Source organism: Tamandua tetradactyla, chromosome 8, assembly GCF_023851605.1.
Source record: "Tamandua tetradactyla isolate mTamTet1 chromosome 8, mTamTet1.pri, whole genome shotgun sequence".
NCBI lineage: Eukaryota > Metazoa > Chordata > Mammalia > Pilosa > Myrmecophagidae > Tamandua > Tamandua tetradactyla.
This window is the reverse complement of record NC_135334.1, coordinates 112,632,224-112,651,439: the sequence shown is the minus strand read 5'-3', so window position 1 is coordinate 112,651,439 and position 19,216 is coordinate 112,632,224. Positions and strand designations below refer to the sequence as shown.

Sequence of the window (19,216 nt, the reverse complement as noted above, 5' to 3'; positions counted from 1 at the left end):
AGATGGTGTAATCTAGGAATGCCTAGAGTGTATAACAATAGTGAAATGTACAATGTACAAATTTTAAAAATGTTTTTGCATGAGGAAGAATAAAGGAATGTCATTATCGCTGGGTACTTAAAATAGATGGTAATTAATATTTTAAAATGTCACCTTATGTGTGAGACTAAAGCAAAAAATGTTTGTTATAAAATTTATATTTTGACTAGAGCATTTCCTAATATAACTTATGTAGATAGTTTGATTGAACGTCATAAGTACTTGGAATCTCAGGTAGGACGTGAGATTTTGTTGGTTTGTCCAGAGTGATGCCCCGATGAATCCCAGAGTGACTTGATCAGTGAGTGGAAAAGTATTTGCAAGCCCCCTTCTGGGAATGGTGAGAGCGGGGAGAAATTCAACTTTCCCAAGTCGAATTCTTGATATTCTCAGAAGCAGTGTGGACAACCAAAGCTACAGGCTGAGCCCCCAGTCTTGGGGTCTGTTCATATGAAACTTAACCCCGCAAAGGATAGGTTAAGTCTACTTAAAATTTAGGCCGAAGAGTCACCCCCAAGAGAGCCTCTCTTGTTGCTCAGATGTGGCCTCTCCCTCCAGCCAACATGACGAGCAGTCTCACCACCCTCCCCCTCTCTACGTGGGACATGACTCCCAGGGGTGTGGACCTTCCTGCCAACGTGGGACAGAGATCCTGGAATGAGCTGAGACTCAGCATCAAGGGACTGAGAAAAACCCTAGAATGAGCTGAGAATTAACATCAAGAGATTGAGAGAACCTTCTCGACCAAAAGGGGGAAGAGTGAAATGAGACTGTCAATAGGCTGAGAGATTCCAAACAGTCGACAGGTTATCCTGGAGGTTATTCTTACGCATTAAGTAGATATCACCTTGTTATCCAAGATGTAGTGGAGAGGCTGGAGGGAACTGGCTGAAAATGTAGAGCTGTGTTCCAGTAGCCATGTTTCTTGATGATGATTGAACAATGATATAGCTTTCACAATGAGACTCTGTGAATGTGAAAACCTTGTGTCTGATGTTCCTTTTATCTACCATATCAACAAAAGAGTAGAACATATGGAATAAAAATAAATAACAGGGGGAACAAATGTTAAAATAAATTTAGTTTGAAATGCTAGTGGTAAATGAAAGCGAGGGGTAAGGGGTATGGTATGTGTAACTTTTTTTTCTCTATTATCGTTTTATTTCTTTTTCCTGTTGTCTTTTTATTTCTTTTTCTAAATCGATGCAAATGTTCTAAGAAATGATGAATATGCAACTATGTGATGATATTAAGAATTACTGATTATATATGTAGAATGGAATATCTTATTGTTTTGTTGTTAATTTTTTTTTAATCAATAAAAAAAAAAAAAAAAAAAAGAGGAGCCAGTTTTGAACTTGACATAGAGATTCTCCCCAGATGCTGGACTTGAGCGTGTGATTGGGTGGAACAGATGGGCGTTTTCTTTCAAGAGGCGGTGAGTGTTCTGTTGGTGAAGAGCATGCATTTGATGGCAGGAAGGGTAGTCTTGGAAGACTGTCATCTGCTCACCAAAATCTACTTCCTGTTTTTCCTGGAACTCAGCCTCCCTCATGGGTGTGGGTGTCCGTTGGACTGAGGGGGCCGTGGACAGTGGCACGTGAGGCAGGAAGGTGCCGCTCCACACAGGGCTCGCACGTTACCGTTTCCCATGCGTGCTCCTTCCGCTGCCGGCTCACTGGGGGGCTTCACCAGGGTGAACTTGACAGCCATGTGAAGTCAAGCATAGCCTGGTACTGAGCCTTCAGAGCGACTCATCCTAGATCACAACCCCAGCCCAGCCGAAGCATCTGTCACGTTAAAATGAACAAGCTTTCTCCAATAGTGCATCCTACTACCCCTGGTCCTGCTTCTGAGTCCCAAATCCAGTAGGAATTCATCCCTTTTGCATTTATGCCACTAGCTGTCCCAGAATTTCCAAGGGGAGTTTCTCTACATATTGATGCATCCTAGCTCTTATGGGTAGGTAAGGGGGTTAGCGGTGGAAAGCCTATTTAGTAGCCTGCAGAGTTGAGTCTAGCTCTTGGGGTAGCTTTGTAGGGATGACAAATGGGAACTTATCTCTGATCCGTCATCTGAAAACTCCTGTGCAGGTTGGGAGATATATAATTGGTGGGACATCCCAGGGCCCTTGGCACTAATTGGTAACCATGTCACTTCTATATTCCAGCCACATTAGTGGTGGAAACCTTACACACCCATCACATTTTGAGGTCCTATCAATAAACTCTTGATTTTTCTCAATTGATTATGGCACACATTCATCGCAGAAGCCCACAACTGTCAACTCCGGACACTGCCAGAGAGGAGAAAAGTGGGTCAAGAACAAGAATTCACACTAGTAGACTGAAACTGCAAGTTTATTTGAAAGTACAAAAATTAAAAAAACAAAAACAAAAACATAAACTCTAACCAAGAAACAAAAAGCAACCACATACAACCTTTCCAGTTTACATTAACTTTGAGTATCACACACTATTTATTAACCACTTATTTGCATTTTTTAAAGAAAAATGTCAATTTCCAGGTAGAAGGAGTCAAGTCAGATGATAAGCTAGAGATCACAGTGAAACTATTTTAATGCTAAAATTAAAAGGACCAGCTGATCTCATTTGAGAAAAGAGAACACAGATGGTTTCCTGGTTGGCATAGATTTAAGGCAATGTATAAAAAACCGTCTTGGTTGGAATGAGTCAAAAAATATTTCTGGCCACTTACTTGCCATCTTGAGTAGAAAACAAACAAACAAAAAAAACCACTGCAACTTTGGTGCCTTTATTTATAAATTTTTAAAAACGTTCCTTAAAAAGTCAAATCTCTAATAAAAATGTCCCTGTGTTTGTTTTAAAAAACAACATTAACAGGCTCCCCTTATCTACCAAGACCATTTGTTTTTCCTAAGATCCCTGGAAGCAGAAAAGCACATGAGATTAACTCACTGCACAATTAATTAAAATTAGAATCCTTTCCTCTACACAACTTCCAGAGCACCAGAAAGAAGTGAGGATCCATCAAAGGCAGAAATAAAACCTTCCTGCCTACGGGAGATGACACGTTTAGCCAGTTTCTAACACTTCTGCTGCCATCAAAAGTTTCTTCGTTATTGGATTATTCAGAAATAACTCAAGTGCTATTTTAAAAATGAAAGAAACAAGCAACTAGGTTCCTTTCCTTTACTTTAAAAAAAAAAATCACCAAGCGGCTAGCTTTCCTGTAACATACTTTGGATTTGGTCAAAACCAAATTTTTTGCTCTGAGCAGGAACACTGAATGCCATCTCCTCCCCTCTCCTGCAGGCTCCATTTTAATGAGCATCAAACAGATTTACCGAAAACATCTTGTGCTGGGAAAGACGCCCAAATGGGCACAAGCTGCCCAGGTGGCTCCACCTGGCTCCGGTTTTGCACTACTCCGGGTTCTGCACGCCCCCCGCCAGCCTGGCCTCCTACCAGCGACCCCTAAGATGTCCCTGCTGCTCTCTCAGGGGACGGGCCTGAGGCTGGCTGGGCACAGGGAGAGCAGAGAAAGAGCAAAACCAGGATAAACAAAGAGACTATGAACTGAGGGGGAAACGTGCCCCTCTTTCCGCATCCTTCAAGAACTTGATAAATAACCTCAAAGTGCAACAACGCACAAATGCTAGGCACACAGGTTAGTCTGGAGAACTTGTCAAACATGGGGCTCAGAGGGCAAAGGTGGAGGATCTCCTTTTGTGTCTTTCTTTGGACCTCAGTCAAGGAAGGAAAAAAAAAAAGAAGAAAGAACAGACAGCTTTCCTATACACATATAAATAGTCCCTTAACTAGAAGGGAAAAAACAAACACACTGTTTCAAATGCATTTCTAAGAGATTAAACAAACAAAAAGTCCAAAAAGGAAAATCTTGACTCTAAACTGTCTATCTTCCTTGTCTCTACTGGGCGGTTAGGTGGGGCCTGTGACCGATATAAATAAGGATGCAGGGCCTCAGGTGGGGTAGGGAAGCGTGGGCAGCACGGAGGAGAAGAGCTCACGCAGGAGGGAGTGGCGACTGCTCTCACACACGTTAGAAACCAGTGTCCTCCAGGTGAAATGCGCAGGTGCAACAGACTTCGGAGAGTCAAGGAAACTTCCGAGGCCAGTGTCGAGTTGCAGGAATGGGCACAACAGGCTGGACAGTGAGGTCACACCAGAAGCTCAGCCAACCCAAGTTGGCTCCAGGCAGCTCAGCGGGGAGGGCGACAACCCAGAACCCCGGGGAGGGACTGCGGAGCCAAGGCAAGACCTGGGCTCTTGGCAGGGTGCGTTTTAGGGTCTGAGAGCTGGGAATAAACGCACGGGCCCCAGGATCAGGCTGACGGTTACACAATGCTGGAGGAAAACTCTCCAGATGAGGATTCTTGGACAAATTCTTAAACCCAGAATCCATCCAGAGTAGATGGCTTTCAGAGTCATTCCCAAAACTGAAATGATGAATTATTTGCATCAGAAGTTTTCTTTGGCGACTGCCTGCACTGAATGAGAGAGATGAGTGAGGTACTGCAAGGTAGCTTTGGTTGTGCATTAGGATTCTCTCCAGAGAGGCCAACCAGATACCTCTCCAGAGAGGCCAACCAGATGCCATGGCAGGCATCCAACCCAAATCCCAAAACTGACCTCTTAGGTAATAGCAGCCCAGCAGAGAACTGGGTCCAGCATCTTCTGCCCTTTAGAATAGCCAATGTGACCCAGAAACACTGCTTTCTCAAAGATTACTTAAATACTGATTTATCCTGCAGATGCACAACTCCACCCAGAAGGATCTGACAGCAACCTAGGAACGATGTGAGGGGTGAGGTCATGCTCCTGGACCCCAAGGGCAGAATGACCTTGCAGAAAAAGATGCATGATGCATCACGGCCACAGAGAAGCCAGAAAGATGCCAGGTCACTCTCCTAAGAGTATCCCTGAAAGGAGGGGGAGGAGGGGAGTGGAGAGACAGCTCACACCCAAAACTTCTCCTCGAGGCACCCTAAAGAGCTTCCCACGAGCACAATTTGTTAGGATGGTAACAAGTCAGAGCAGATGAACCCATATGGACTTCAGAGTAACTGGGTTTTATACGTCTTCAGTGCCCTGGCTGGGTGAAGAGTCCCTGGGCTGGGCGGTGCCCTCCTGGAGGCCAGGCTGCCCCAGGCCGTGGCTGGCATCTTCCACACTCAGGAGGCTGCTGGCGGCCTGGAAGCTGGCGCTGTCAGCGCTGGCGGACCGGGAGCGGTAAGGGGGCAGGTCTGCTTGGTTCAAAGACTCAGTGTCGGAAGAGTAGGGTGGCGGAGGGAGGTCGTACCATGCAGGTCTGTAAGAGAGAAGGAGGCAGGGGAGAGAGGAGGAGGAAGAGATTGCATTAGAGTCGAGGTGGGGTAGGCAACGTGGAGCCAAAGCCAATTTCAGTCCATTTTCAGGGTGGATGCTTCAAAGAAGGAATGATTTTCCCTCCCAGCCCAGAGGCAATTCAAGGTTCTGGAAAGAGTGGTTTGAAATAAGACAGAGCGAACAAGAAGGCCAGTGTGTTCTGGCTGGTTGGAGTTGACTGGGCAGTGCCAAACCACATCCTTTGGGTGAACCCAGCATCATCCTTGGTTCAACCTGGGTGGTTCGGCAAAGCCGCTTCGTTTCATCAGCAAGGCACCCAGAGGCCAAGCGGCCAGGCTGGTATTTCAACTGAGCCCCTGGCAGATCCAGAGAACTTGGGGAAGTGGGGTTCCCACTGAAGCCAACTCTTCTTGATTATGTGAACTTAGGTGAACGCTCAGTTTCCTTACCTCTAAAAGGGGATAACACCTTGCCTAAAAGGAAATAATTTTAAGAGAAACCATTGTTTTTACAAAGACTAAAAACGAGTCAGGCACCATGCCATGCATCTTAAATTTAATTATCACAAGAATGCCAGGAGATAGGCATTACTTTTCTGCCCGTTTTACTGGTGAGGAAACCAAGGAACAGGAACACTGAGTGATTTGTGCAGCATCACAAATAGCTAGTAAGCAGCAGGACTGGAATTTGAAGCCAGGCATTCTGTCTCCAGAGCCAGCAGTTTTAACCTTACTCTATGTTAGATGGCCCAGCAGAAGATGTCACGAGTGGGAATTTTATTAGTCGAGTTAAGATCCTACGTGCTTACACTTATTTACAAACAGATCTTTACGCTCTCCTCCCCTGCCAAGCTTTATCTACATTCTCTGAGGAGGGAAGAAGATGAAAGAATGTAAGAGCTGCCACTGCAGAGGGGCCAGTGAAGGGCCCAGTCACCTCGGGACACAGCCTGCAAATTCCCCATGCCATGCACAGCAAGTCCTGGGCTCAGGGCGAGAGGGATGCTGAGTGTGCCCCTAAAAGGACTCAGGAGTCCCCCAAATGGACTTGAACAGCATTAGTCCAGGAAGTTCCAAAATGGATTATTTGGGGTACTCTGGAGGTCACAAAGAAGGGGTGCTGAGCAGGGAGGATGTAGGTCCACCTCTCGGTTCAAGTACAAAATTCTGCTTTTTTTTTTGGCTTTCTATATCGGGGCTTCTTGCAGGATTCCATTTGTAATGAGGATTCTACAGCTTAAAAAAAACACTTCAGAGTGTTCTATTCCACCTCCTTTATGTTATAGATGATGTCAAGCAAACTTAAGGAATTTATTTACTCACTCACTCATTCATTCAACAGACATTTACCAAAGTGCTACTCTATGCTGGACTGGTGTTCGGCGATGGCGGGTGGAGTCCCCCGAGCCAGTGGGTGCCTGAGCGTGTGCCCGCCTGCTGACACCAGGCCGAAGTGGGGCCCCCAGCCCGCCAGGCTTGGCTTGACACTGCCGCCTCCTCCATTTCACTCCATCCTCAGACAAGTGACATCTCAGGGCTTCCCTTCCTCAACAGTAACCTTTGGGCATGTGGGGAACCAACCTCCCTTAGTGAGTCGTCCTGAGGATTTCTCAAGACGATGCACAAGATGGGAAGGGTCTTGCGTGCATGGACTCGGTAAATGCTATACCACCGCCGCCTCCAGCTGCTGCATCCTGCATCCGGCTCCTGGCGAGCCCCGGGCGCGCGTGGGTCTCCCCGCCCCCCTCTCCTATTAGGCGACCCCCAGGCTCCTGTAGCCAGCACGCACCTTTGGTCCAGCAGCGCCTCGGAGTAGGAGGGAGGGGAGCCCACCTCCGACGCGTTCTGCTCGGCCTGGCTGGCCACGTACTGGATGCCGTTGTTGACGTTGTAGGTGACGCTGCAGTGGTGGGGGTGGTCCAGGACCACCAGGCGCGAGAGCAGCACGGGGTGTTGCAGCCGGTGCACGGGCAGCGTCATGAGGTTGTTGCGCTTCCGCTGGTGGTGCAGGACCAGCGCCAGCAGCGCCACCACCAGCACGAAGATGACGGAGCTGCCGATGATGGCATAGGTGATGCTGGGGTAGTACCCGAGCTGGTTCTCGGACGTCACAAACACCTGCCCGCTGCCGGGTTCTGAGGGGCCCAGAGGAGAGAGAAGAGGGCAGAGGGTTAGGGCTCCTCCTTCAGCTCCAAAGCCGGGCCCCGGGGCTTGTCCGTGAGAAAGGGGGAGCTGTGCAAAGGTGTGTCAGCCCGTGAGTGCAGAAGCCAAGTGCGCTCTAGTCACGCGATGGGGGCACAATCAAACAATGAAATGGAGCAAGGCAGCGGTGCATACACAACAGGGATGAGCCTCGCACCCAGAAAAGACAAATCTACAGACCCGGGAAGTAGATTAGTGGTTGCCTAAGGCTGGAAGATGGAATGGAGATGAAATACAAATGGGTATGAGGGATCTTATTGGGGGGGATGGAAATGTTTGAAAATGGGTTACGATGGTGGCTGCACAAATTGGTAAATTTCTTAAAAATCGCTGAATTGTACACTTAAAGTGGATGAATTTTATGGTATGTAAATCTTACCTCAATAAAACAGCTTAAAAAAAAGTCAGCCCCAGGACATGTAATATCCAGGGATCGGGACTGATATTTTCTGTGGCTGAAATCATTCTGTCCCTGGAAGTTTATAACATCCATGGGAACCCAGGGGGTGCATGTGGGGACTCTGACAACTACAGAGAGCTTATTTTACGCCACGCCTCACGCCAAGCAGTCGAGATAGAAGGCCAGCAGAACCCAGGCTGAAAGAATGGACACTTGGTCAGACTGGATTCAAGTCCCAGACCCTCAGCTTCCCACTGTGTGCCCTTTGGAAAGTGCTTAACCTCTCTGTGCCATGGGCTCCTCATCTACACAGTGGGGTTGATAACGGTCCCTGTCTCTCTGGGCTGGCGGCAGCAGGAAATGGATCCGCAATCCTCAACACTTAGAACAACGGCTGACAACGCTGGGCTGTTGGAGTACACATCCAGTACACAGAAATACTGTGATCGCATTCACCTGTGCTGAACCAGCTCCATGATGTAGGTAATTCCTTCTTTTTTTTTTAATTTTATTGTGGTAACAGATACCTATATAAACATAAAATCTGCCATTTTAACCATTAATTAATGTAACCACTAACCGAAGAGGACAGCGGATCTCAGAGAGGTCCAGTCCCCCAACAGAGGCTGTGGGTGACTGGAATCCAGCTGTCTCGGCTGTAGGGCCTTGTCCCTAAAACCCTGCCCTGCAGCGCCCCGAACAGGACCCACTAGGCAATCTGCAGGCATTTCCTAAGAGGTCACAGGACGGAAGCTCGGGACAAGTCCCACCCCTGCAGGCTGCCAAGCTCCTCCTCTCGACTCACGCTGATGAATCACTTCCAATATTCAGGGGTGAGGAGCTTCGCAGGCAGCAGGACACACCTGGCGACCGTGGAAAGGTCCAGGCAGACGCAGGAAATGTAGAGTGGCCCTTCCTCAAGAGAAGCTGGGACCCCTCCTGTTTGCAAAACCAGCTGGGACCCTTGCTGAGGACCCCTAGGCTTCACTGCTGTGGCCCAGCAGGAAGAAGAATCTAAATGCAACCCAAATGAGCAAAGCTGATGCTTGTTCCAACTCTGAAGCAGGGGAGAGATTGTGACGGGTCCCTGGAAGCCAGAATGTGGACACAAAGCGGTGGCAGCAGCAGCGACTACTGGCTGCATGTGCCTCTGCCCTGGCCCGTGCTAAGTGCTCACTGCAACCCCCACCATTGGCTGTGTGTCTGTTTGTTCATTGCTGTAACCCCTAGGCACCCAGGGTGGTGCCTGGAACACAGTAGGCGCTCAATAAGTACATACAACTCAGCGGGGGTTGGGGGAATTTTGTTTCTTTACACACCCTGGCACAGCTGGTGCTGTTATCGCCCCCCTTTTTCAGATGAGCAAACTGACTCAGACAGTTGAATTAACCTGCCCAAGAATACACAGGAAACAAGTACAGCAGCCGGGACTAGAACCCAGAGAGTTCTCCTGCAAACACACTATCATCTCTCCTTTTCTGATGTGTTTCCTGATTACTCAAAGAATCCTAATCTGAGACAAATGAAGACCTTTGCCCTCAAACGTCCTGCTCTGTGGGTTAATTCTTCTACCAGGGGACTCTCGAACATGGATTAAAAGTGATCAAGACTATTTAAGTTCCTGGTGGCCACAGTGGCAGTGATTAATGGTAGAAAAAGAACCAGATAAGTTCCCAGCTGAAGGGCAGAAGCATGCTGCTGAGCAGTTGGGGAGGGAGACACTTGGGTTTATCTGTAGACAACTGTCAGAGAGGGGTTCTAGGGGAGCACTGTCTCTTCTCAGTTTAAATCATTAATAGCTGGGTGGGGGCTTGTGTGTGCATGTTTCAGAATTCAAGCTTAAAACCAAATAGCTTCTTTCTTTTGTTATCTCCCGCACAGAGCCGTGGCATCACGGAGGCTTAGGGCTGAATCCTGGGGTCGCTGCTTCTAGTTGTTGGAGCTCAAGCAAGTTACTGAACTTTTAGGAGCCTCGGCTGCCTTCCCTTGAAAATGCTGGTGGTGGTGATGGAAAAGGACCAGTTCCCATCTTACTGGATTTCTGGGAAGGTGAAGTATAAGACTCTACCTACAGGGCTAAGCAGAGTGCCTGGCAAGGGTTTGCACTCAGGTAGCGCTAGTTCTTAGTATTTGCAATATTACCACTGCCATCACCGATTTCTCTGGACCTGTGCTAGGAGCTGTGAGAGCTTGCTTAGTTAATTAAAAAAAGTATTATGGTAACATAAATACAATATGACACTTCTCATTTTAACCATTCTTAAGGGAACATGTCAGAGATACCTTTACAGTCACCAATTACCAAAACTTTTTCACTCCCCCAAACAGAAACTCGATCCTCATTAGGCAATAATTCCCCATTGCCTCTCCTCCCAGCGCCTGGTAGCTCTGGGAGGTAACCTCTCATCTGCTTTCCAGTTTTATGATTTTTCTTGTTCTAGGTAAGTGGAATCATTCAATATTTGTCCTTTTGTGTCTGGCTTATTTCACTCAACCTGATGTCTTGAAGGGTCACCCATGTTGTAGCATGTTTAGGAATTTCATTCATTTTACAAAGAGCTTCCTTTTGGGGGGTAGGGGCTGGGGAGAGGGTCAGGATTAGCTGAGGCCCGTTCTAGTGAGACATGTTTCCTAAAAGAAGAAAGTGAAGGTATTTTCACACGGAAAACAAATTGGTCCAGAGCTTATAAAAGCGAGGACTTCTGGGCAACCACTTGGGGTTTTACGAATACAAGTGGGAGCCTTTTAAGATGAATGGAATGTAAAATGCCTGCGGACCCTAATGGCAAGGATTCTGAAAGCAGGCTCTCTCCAAATGGGCCCACTTTGGCAGGCGAGAGGCTGCCATCACATTTGCTCAAGAAATTATGATGTTACCTAACACAGTGGTGCCCATTTTCGCTTGTGCTCTCTGTGTAAAATGTCATCTTGTGTTAATTCATTAACTAGGCCCACTTTTCTTAAGAGCTTAACAAGCTCCAGGCCAAATGACTAATATCTGAGTTGCCTGGGACCGAGGTTCCAAGGGCATAATCCATGAATAATGAAGTGTCCATTTATCCTGGCTGTCCCTCAAGTGGGTGCCCTCTTGCTCCGTTGTCAAACATCTTCCATCCCTGCCCCACACTTGCCACTTCCATGCATTAACTGCATGCAATCTGGTTCCTACCCAGAGACCACTGTTCTCTCAAAACTGCCTTGAGCTTCAACCACTGCCTGCAGTTGACCAAGTAGTTTTGCACACCTGCAGGGGTGCTCTTCACCCCAAAGTCCTCACAGATTGTGCCATTATTACCACAGTTTTTTAGCAGATGGCAACCAAGTGCCTCAAGGAGGAGCACCTTTTTCTAATTTGCACGGAGGCTCTGTCAGAGGGCCTGAAACAGCTGCACTTGTGATGAGGTGTTCCTGTGTGTGTAAAAAATTCCCTTTTCCAGATGCAGACTAAAGCTCCAATAGGATGGCGTTTCTCACCTATCAGACTGGCAAAGCAAAGTTTGAGCTCACATTTTGCTGGCCAGGCATTGGGCAAACAGGTATTCGTGCATGGCTGGTGGGAGGGTAAACTTGTACAAACCCAGGGAAGGGTTAGGGGTAGCAAGATATGCCACAATTAAAAATGCACATTTCCTTTGACCCAACAATTTTTCTATCAGCATTTATCCAACAGATATACTGACATAAATGAGAAACAACTTAAAAAGAAATATAAGTACTCACTGCAGCATTGCTCACAATCGTAAAACATGATTAGAAAAAAAAACCCCAAATGTCCATAAATAGAAGTCCTGGTGAAATAAATTATGGTGAAGCCATACAATACCCTGCCTATTCAAAAATCAAGGCAGCTCTACCTATACTGATGTGTTACAGTCGGAAAGCTATATTGGTAGCTGTAAGAAGAGCAAATTTCAGCAGAGCATGTATAAAATACTTCTGGAAGGACACATAAGAAGTGGTAATGCTGGAAACTTCTAGAGAGAGCAGACGCTGGGGAATGGAGGTGGGCCAGAGACTTAATCTTCATTGCTTGTTCTTTTCTACTTTGCACCATCTGTGCTGTTGTCTTAGTTTGCCAGGGCTGTTATAACAAATACCACAGACTACTTGGCTTAAACAACAGAAATGCAATCTCCTCTCCTAATCCTGAAGGCCAAACGTCTGACATTAAGACATCCTCAGGGCCATGCTCCCCGATAAAGGGGCGTCCATTCTGTGCCTCTCCCGTGGCTTCTGGGATGCCCCCCTCATGGTTGTGCCTTGGCTTGGGGTGACAGAACTCAATCTCTGCCTCCATCACATGGTCACCCCTGCCCCATCTTCCCATTACTCCCTCCCTGTCCAAGTGTCTTCTGCTTATAAGGACACCAGTCATAATGGATCAAGGGTCACCCTAATCCAGTTTGGCCTCATCTTAATTAGTTAGTTGCATCTTCAAAAGATCCTTTTTCCAGGTGGGGCCACATTCACGGGGCTGGGGTTAGGACCTTAACACAGCATTTCTGGGCACGAATCAATCCATATCCGGTGATTATTTCTTCAAAACGAATAAATACTTTGCTCTCTTCCTTAGGCTCTTCCCTCTTGGTACCCTGGATGGTGCACCTCAGGTTTTCTATTCTCTTGGTTGTCTCCTGTCCCTCTCTCCCTGCACATGGGAGGTCGCCGCAGGGTCCATGCTTCATTGCCACGGGCTCACAGGATACCTCACTGACCCCTGAGCCTCACTCCCAAGACCCAGCCTGACCTCCCGAGTCCTGGCAGGACCATCTGTTCCAGAACGCTCACTGGCCCTCCACCCAAGCCCTCGTCATTCCCCTGAAAAATCAATTCCTGCATACCTTTTGTTTTTAAAAATTATTTTTCAGTCTACTTTTCTCCAGACAAAATATTTTTTTTTTGCTTTTCTTTTTTTTTAAATATTTTTACTGACAAAGCAACATACAAACACAAACATTCTTAACATATGAACATTCCATACTTAGTGTTCAATCAGGGGCTCACAATATCACATAGTTGTATACTCATCACTGTGATCATTTCTTAGAACATTTGCATCACTCCAGAAAAAGAAAGAAAAAGAAAAAAGAAAAAACTCATATAGACCGAACCCCTAACCCCTCCCTCTCATTGACCACTAGTATTTCCATTTACCCAATAGATTTTAAACTTTGTTCCCCCTATTTTTTTTCTATACCCCTTACCACCCCCTTTCATTGATCCCTAGTATTTCAATGTACTAAATTTATTTTAACATTTGTTCCCCCTATTATTTGTTTATTTTTTATCCATATTTTTTACTCATCTGTCCATACTGTAGATAAAAGGAGCATGAGGCACAAGGGATTCTCAATCACACAGTCACACTGCGAAAGCTACAGATAAAACATTTTGAAAAGTCAAGTTTATTGACGTATAATTTCAATGCAATAAAATTTACCCTTTAAAAATGTACAGCTGGATGAGTTTTGGCAAAAGATAACAGTTATGTAACCATAACTCCTCCTCTTTCAGGTTCTCTTGTGCTCTTTGCAGCCAATCTTCTCTCATTCCCAGCCATGGCAACCACTGGTCTGTTTTCTGTCCTTACGGCTTTGCCTTTTCCAGAAGGTCATAAAATTGGAATCACATAGTATGTAGCCTCTGGTGTTTGGTTTCTTTCATTCAGCGTAAGGCTTTTGAGATTCATCCATGTTATGGGGACTATTATTATTTTGTTCCTTTTTATTGCTGAATAGTATTCTATCATATGGAAGTATCACAATTAGTTTATTCATTTACCAGTTGGGGAAGGGAATTTGTTTCCAATTTTTGGAACAAAGGTCTTTAGCTCATGCATATTTGTATATTGGGCGTATACTTAGGAGCAAGACTGCTGATTCTTATGGGAAACGTATATTTAGTTGGATAAGAAACTGTCAAACTGTTCTCCAAAGTGTCTACAGCATTTTGCATTCCTGCCAGAAGCATCGTATGAGACTGCTAGTTGCTCAGCATTCTCATCAGCACTTAGTATTGTCAGTCCTTACAATTTTAGCCAATCTAGCATGAAATTTAAAATTCATGGAGGTTTAAGTTGGCATTTCCCAGTGACTAATGATGTTGAACATCTGTTCATGTGCTGATTTGCCACTGCATGTCTTCTTTGGTCAAGGGTTGTTAAAATGCCTATTTTTAAATTAAATTCTTTGACCTATTACTGAGTAGTAAGTGACTTTTATATGTTGGAGGATCTGAGTCTTTTAACAGAAATGTGTTTTGCAAATATTTTCTCCTAATCTGTGGCTTGTCTTTTCATTTACTTAATATCTTTTTGAAGAGTAGGCTTTTAAAAAAAAATTATGAATTCTACTGTATCAATTCTTTCTTTCATGGCTTATGCTTTTTGTATTCCATCCAGGAACTCTTTGCCTACCCAAAGTTAGAAGTTTCATAGTTTGAGCTCTTACATTTATGTCAATGATCCATTAATCCAAATTAACTTTTATTTATGGTGCAAGGTAAAAGGTGAGGTTCTTTTCCCCCACCATTTGGATATCCAACTGTTCCAGCACCATTTGTGGAAAAGCATACCCTTTGCTAATGAATTACTTTGGCATCTTTGCTGGAAATCAATTGACCATACATGTCTGGGTCTATTTCTAGACTTGATTCCGTTTGATTGATCTATATATCTCTCCTTGTGCCAAGAAGTATGCTAACTATAGCTTTAAGGTAAGTCTCAAAATCATGTAGTGTAAACCCTGCTTGCCTTTTTTCTTCCAAACTGAACTTTATTTCTGATTATAAAAGTCCATGCTAATTATTACAATTAATATAGAGATAGATAGTCAAAGCAGAAAAAATGTCTTTTAAAAACCCACTAGAATTCCACCAGAGGAAAACAGATATAATAGTTTGGTATAGACTAGGGGTTGGCAAACTTTGCTATAAAGAGCCAGACAGTAAATATTTTATGCTCTGTGGACCTTATGGTTTCAGCCTCAGGCTGTTGCAGCGTGAAAGCCGCCAGAGTATGTAACCAAACAACAGTGGTTGTGTTCCAATAAAACTTTATTTACCAAAACAGGCAGCAGGCTGGTTTTGGCCCACTGGGTGCAGTTTGCTGACCTCTGTGGTTGATCCTTCAGAACTATCCGCATGTACATACAAAACACACTTTTCTTCATGCTACACAGAGACTTCTGCAGTGTGGACATCTTTCCTCACCCATCCACGCCTTTTACAAAGAGAAGCTGTGCCCCACTACAAACACATCACAATTTACAGAAGCAATCCCCCTACATTTACGTTGTTTCCATATCTTTGGGACAACGATCCTGTGATATACCTTCTGGTAAATCCATCAGACTGCACAGCCAGGAAGGGAGGGAGGGCCGGTTGCGCAGTCAGGGCTCAGCGAAGATGCCAACGGATCGGTAATCTCTGCTCACTAATATGACGGTGTCCTAAGACAGACCCTGGATGGGCTCTTTCTCTCGCCACCCAGTTTCCCAGAACACCTGGGGTTATCTTTAACTCTTTCCTTTTCTCTGTCCACCTCAAACTCCCAACCCTGGTCAACATCCGCTGTGCAGCGCCTCTCCTGCCTCTGTCCCTGGCCTGCATTCTCACAGTCCAGGCCCCATAAGAGAAACTGCCTTGTGGGTCTTCTATGCTGGTCTGAAACTGTTGTGTACCAAAGAGAAGCCATGTTCTTTAATCCTCAGTCAATATTGTTGGCTGGGATCTTCTTTATATAGTTGTTTCCGTGGATTTGTGGCCCACCCAATTGTGGGTGGGACCTTTTGATTAGGTGGTTTCCATGGAGATGCGTCCCTACCCATTCAAGGTGGGGTTGTTTACTGCAGCTCTTTAAGAGGGAACCACTCTGGAAAAAGTTTAGAACCCATACAGCCAGAGACCTTTGGAGATGCAGGAGGAAAACACCCCCATGGAAGCTGTTTGAAACAAGAAGGAGGAGGACAAGCAGATGCCAGCTACTTGCCCTCCCAGCTGGATGAGATGTTCCAGACCCTTCAGCCTTTCTTGAGTCAAGGGATCTTTTCCCGAATGCCTTAGTTTGGACATTTGTACAGCCTTAGGATTGTACACTTGCAATCTAATAAATTCCCTTTTTAAAAAACCATTCCATTTCTGGTATATTGCATTCTGGCATCTTCGACAAACCAACACACCGTCATTAGCCTCTTTATCCTCCAGTCTTCCTGCAATATCCCTACCAGTTTAATCACGACCCAGCGCTGTCTGGCTATGCAGTTCTTCCGCTCAAAGGCCTGAGCAGCTCCACACACCCCCCCCACTCCTTGGCCAGGCATACACAGACTCCACAGTCTCCCCTGCCTCGCCCTCCCAGCACCCATCGCCCAAGGATGTAGGGTAAGAAGTCTGCAATGAGGAACACTGCCGGTGACACGGCTCTCGTTCCTGATTAATACTAACAACCACTACCTCCACTCATATTTGCTTGGAACTTAAAAACAAAGAGTAATAACAATAGCCCATTATAATAATTATCATAGCAACCTCCCCCCATCCTAGGCAATAGCTTATGGGTTTTGCACACATGAATTCCTTTAATCCTTACACCAGCCTAGGAAGTAGCCCATTTTACAGGAAATGGGGGCAGCTCGAGGTTAAGTCGCCTCCTCAAGTGCTCAATAAACCTAGTTAGTATGAACAGCTAGTGGGCGGGGGGCAGTACGCCGGCTTGTACCCAGGGGGCCTCGTAACCCACCACCCATTTCGTTCTTCACCCATTTCGGTCCATCTTACCACTAAGAACAGTCCCTGGTGGGTAAAGGCCCTGCTCTATCCTCCTTGTTTCCCTACTCATGGCCAACTGCAACCTTTTAAATACAGAGAATACCCGAGAAATACTTTTTGACATCTATAAACTAGTTTTGAAACATGGTGCCTTAGGTTGTCAGGGCTGCTGTAACACACACCACACGATGGGAATTCGCTGTCTCACGGCTCTGTTGGCGAGAAGTTCATAATCAACGTTTCCACAGGCCATGCTTTCCCTCCGATTTTGCCGCATTCTAGTGCTGGCTTGTTCTCACCCTTAGGGTTCCTTAGCTTGTATCTCTGCCTCTGACACGTGGTGAGCTGCTTTCCACGAGTCTGCTCCTTTTCTTTCACTAATTTCTCGCTTCTACTGACTCCTAGCTTCTGACTGTATCTGAATTTCCTCTGCCTTATAAGGATCCCATTACGTGGATTAAGGTCCACCCTGATTCAATCTGGCCTCATCTAAATAAGATCCTCAAAGATCCCAGACGCCAAGGAGCCCACACCTTAACGATAACAGCATCTACAAGTGGGTTTACACCCACAGGAACACGGGCTGTGTCTTGGGGGGCACATGATTCAATCTCCAACACGGCAAAGGCTGTGCCCTTCCTCCAGGGAGCCCCTCTCAGAGCCAACTGCAAACTTTTAAGCACAGAAGGTTCTAAAGGAATATTTTTTGACATCTATAAACTATGAAACACGGCAACAAGGTAATCCACATTCTCCTGGCTTACAGAATCAAAATGACAGGAGGAAAAATATTAAGACGATGAGGGGAACCTGGAAGCTGAGGAGTGAAAACCATACCTCCTGCGGTCGATCTGACCCCTACATGCAGGACTTCACATCCTCTTTATAGCAACCCTGTGAGGTCTGCTATTTTACTCTCTTCTATTTTACAGATGGTGAAACTAAAGTTCAGAGAGGTTAAGTAACTTACTGAAGGTCACAGAGCAAGCAAGTGGTACAACTAGTATTTGGACCTAGGAGTTTGAGTTTGATGCCAACAATCATCATATTGTTCCAGGTGGTTCTCTCTGCTCCCTCCCTTCCCATTTCTCCTGTCCATTTGCTGTTACAGTGGGGCCCCTCTCCAATAATTCCAACAGAGATGAAATCCTAGACTCCAACGAATATATTCCAAAATGTCTTCTGTGAGATGACAAGAGGAATTTCATGAAAAAGGGTACCTTGGTCAAAGAGGTGTGAGAAAAGAGGGATTAGGCAAATTAAATACATTTATTTGTAGCTGTTCAGAGAGCTCTAGGACCAAATTGCTCGAGCTCAAACCTTGGCTCTGTCACTTACTCGCTGTGTGGCCTAGGACAAGTTAGTTTATCTCTCTGTGCCTCAACACCCTAATCTGTAAAACCTCATAGGGTTATTTTGTGGGTTCAAATAGAAAATACATATAAAAATGTTTAGAATGGTATCTGCCATAAAGAAAGTACTCAGCAAACCTTAGTTATTAATAGCTCTTATTACAGGACTTTTCAGAGCCTTTATCAGGCAAATGTACACTGTGATACTTCACAAGTGATGTGGTTATTTAATCCTCAGTGCTATGCTGAGTTGGAGAGAACACGTATCACATTCCAAATCAGCACATTTGGACATTCTGGAAGGCATACTTGGCCTTGGGGTATGTTGGAGGAAGCCTTGAAGCTGCAGGTGCTGGCTTGTGACGTGACTGCCTTCGCCCCGACCCTCCATGCCGCATGACGCCCACTGCCAGGTCCCCAAGCAGTCAAGGTGCAGCCTGCCTGTCGCGGAGCCCAGGAGAGCCGTACGACACTCTGCCGTCTCGACATACGACAAGAACCAAGCAGGCAGGAGCTGAGTCTGTTCGAATTCAGAAGGAGCGCACGGTTGCCCTGCTCCTGTTCTCCGGATCCCTGCCTTCGCCATGGCCCCTGCGTAATCAGTGCATCGGTGCTACCGCTGCCGCTAAACCTCATTACCTGGGGAAATGCTGAATTCGCACACTTGGAGCTTCGGAATGCAGAAAACTTCCTGAATAATTCAGGGAAAAGGGCTGGTAAGGGAAGTGTTAAACGCGGAATTGACCATGAACAAATTTACAAACTCTTGAGGTCACATGATCTGAAACTAACTACCCAGGCTCCAGAGCCCTGGGAGGCAGGGCTGCCGGCTTTGCACATGGTTCCGCTCTTGTGTGCCAGCCCCGATGCTGGAAGGGGGACGCGTGGAAGGGGGAACACGAAGCACACTTGATCCCAATCTGCACACCAGGTCCTGGCCGCTCTCCAGTCTCAGTGCCCACTCACGCCTCATGTCCACTGCCACAGCCACCCTACCTCCCCCGGATGGCCGCAGGGGACCTCACCCCATGCGTGCCATTCCCGCTCCTGCTCTCATCCACACAGCAGCCAGAACGCTCCTTTTAAAGCCAAACCATTCAGGTCTCTCTTTTATTCCAAACCCTTCAG

At 46.1% G+C, this 19,216-nt stretch overlaps 1 protein-coding gene and 1 long non-coding RNA gene across 7 annotated transcripts in view; one reads left to right on the top strand and one right to left on the bottom strand.

Annotated features, from left to right (window-relative positions):
• Positions 1-5,097: 5,097 nt before the first annotated feature.
• Positions 5,098-19,216, bottom strand: part of LDLRAD3 (low density lipoprotein receptor class A domain containing 3) — a 268,279-nt gene continuing 254,160 nt past the window's right edge. For all 4 annotated transcript variants that reach the window (XM_077114434.1, XM_077114433.1, XM_077114436.1 and 1 more), the window contains 2 exons: positions 7,158-7,503; positions 5,098-5,352 (listed from right to left, as the gene is read on the bottom strand). In XM_077114434.1, coding sequence (XP_076970549.1) covers positions 5,115-5,352; positions 7,158-7,503 — 584 coding nt within the window. In that variant the 3' untranslated portion in view covers positions 5,098-5,114. The remainder of the gene's footprint in view (positions 5,353-7,157; positions 7,504-19,216) is intronic.
• LOC143644875 (uncharacterized) lies at positions 7,286-13,649 on the top strand. Of its 3 annotated transcripts, XR_013156919.1 has the most exons (5): positions 7,286-7,812; positions 8,325-8,449; positions 9,852-10,019; positions 11,408-11,506; positions 13,485-13,649. It is a non-coding gene; the product is annotated as an uncharacterized LOC143644875 (long non-coding RNA). The 3 variants fall into 3 exon arrangements; XR_013156918.1 differs by lacking the exons at positions 11,408-11,506; positions 13,485-13,649 and having other exon boundaries at positions 8,325-8,453; positions 9,852-10,259; XR_013156917.1 differs by lacking the exons at positions 11,408-11,506; positions 13,485-13,649 and having other exon boundaries at positions 9,852-10,250.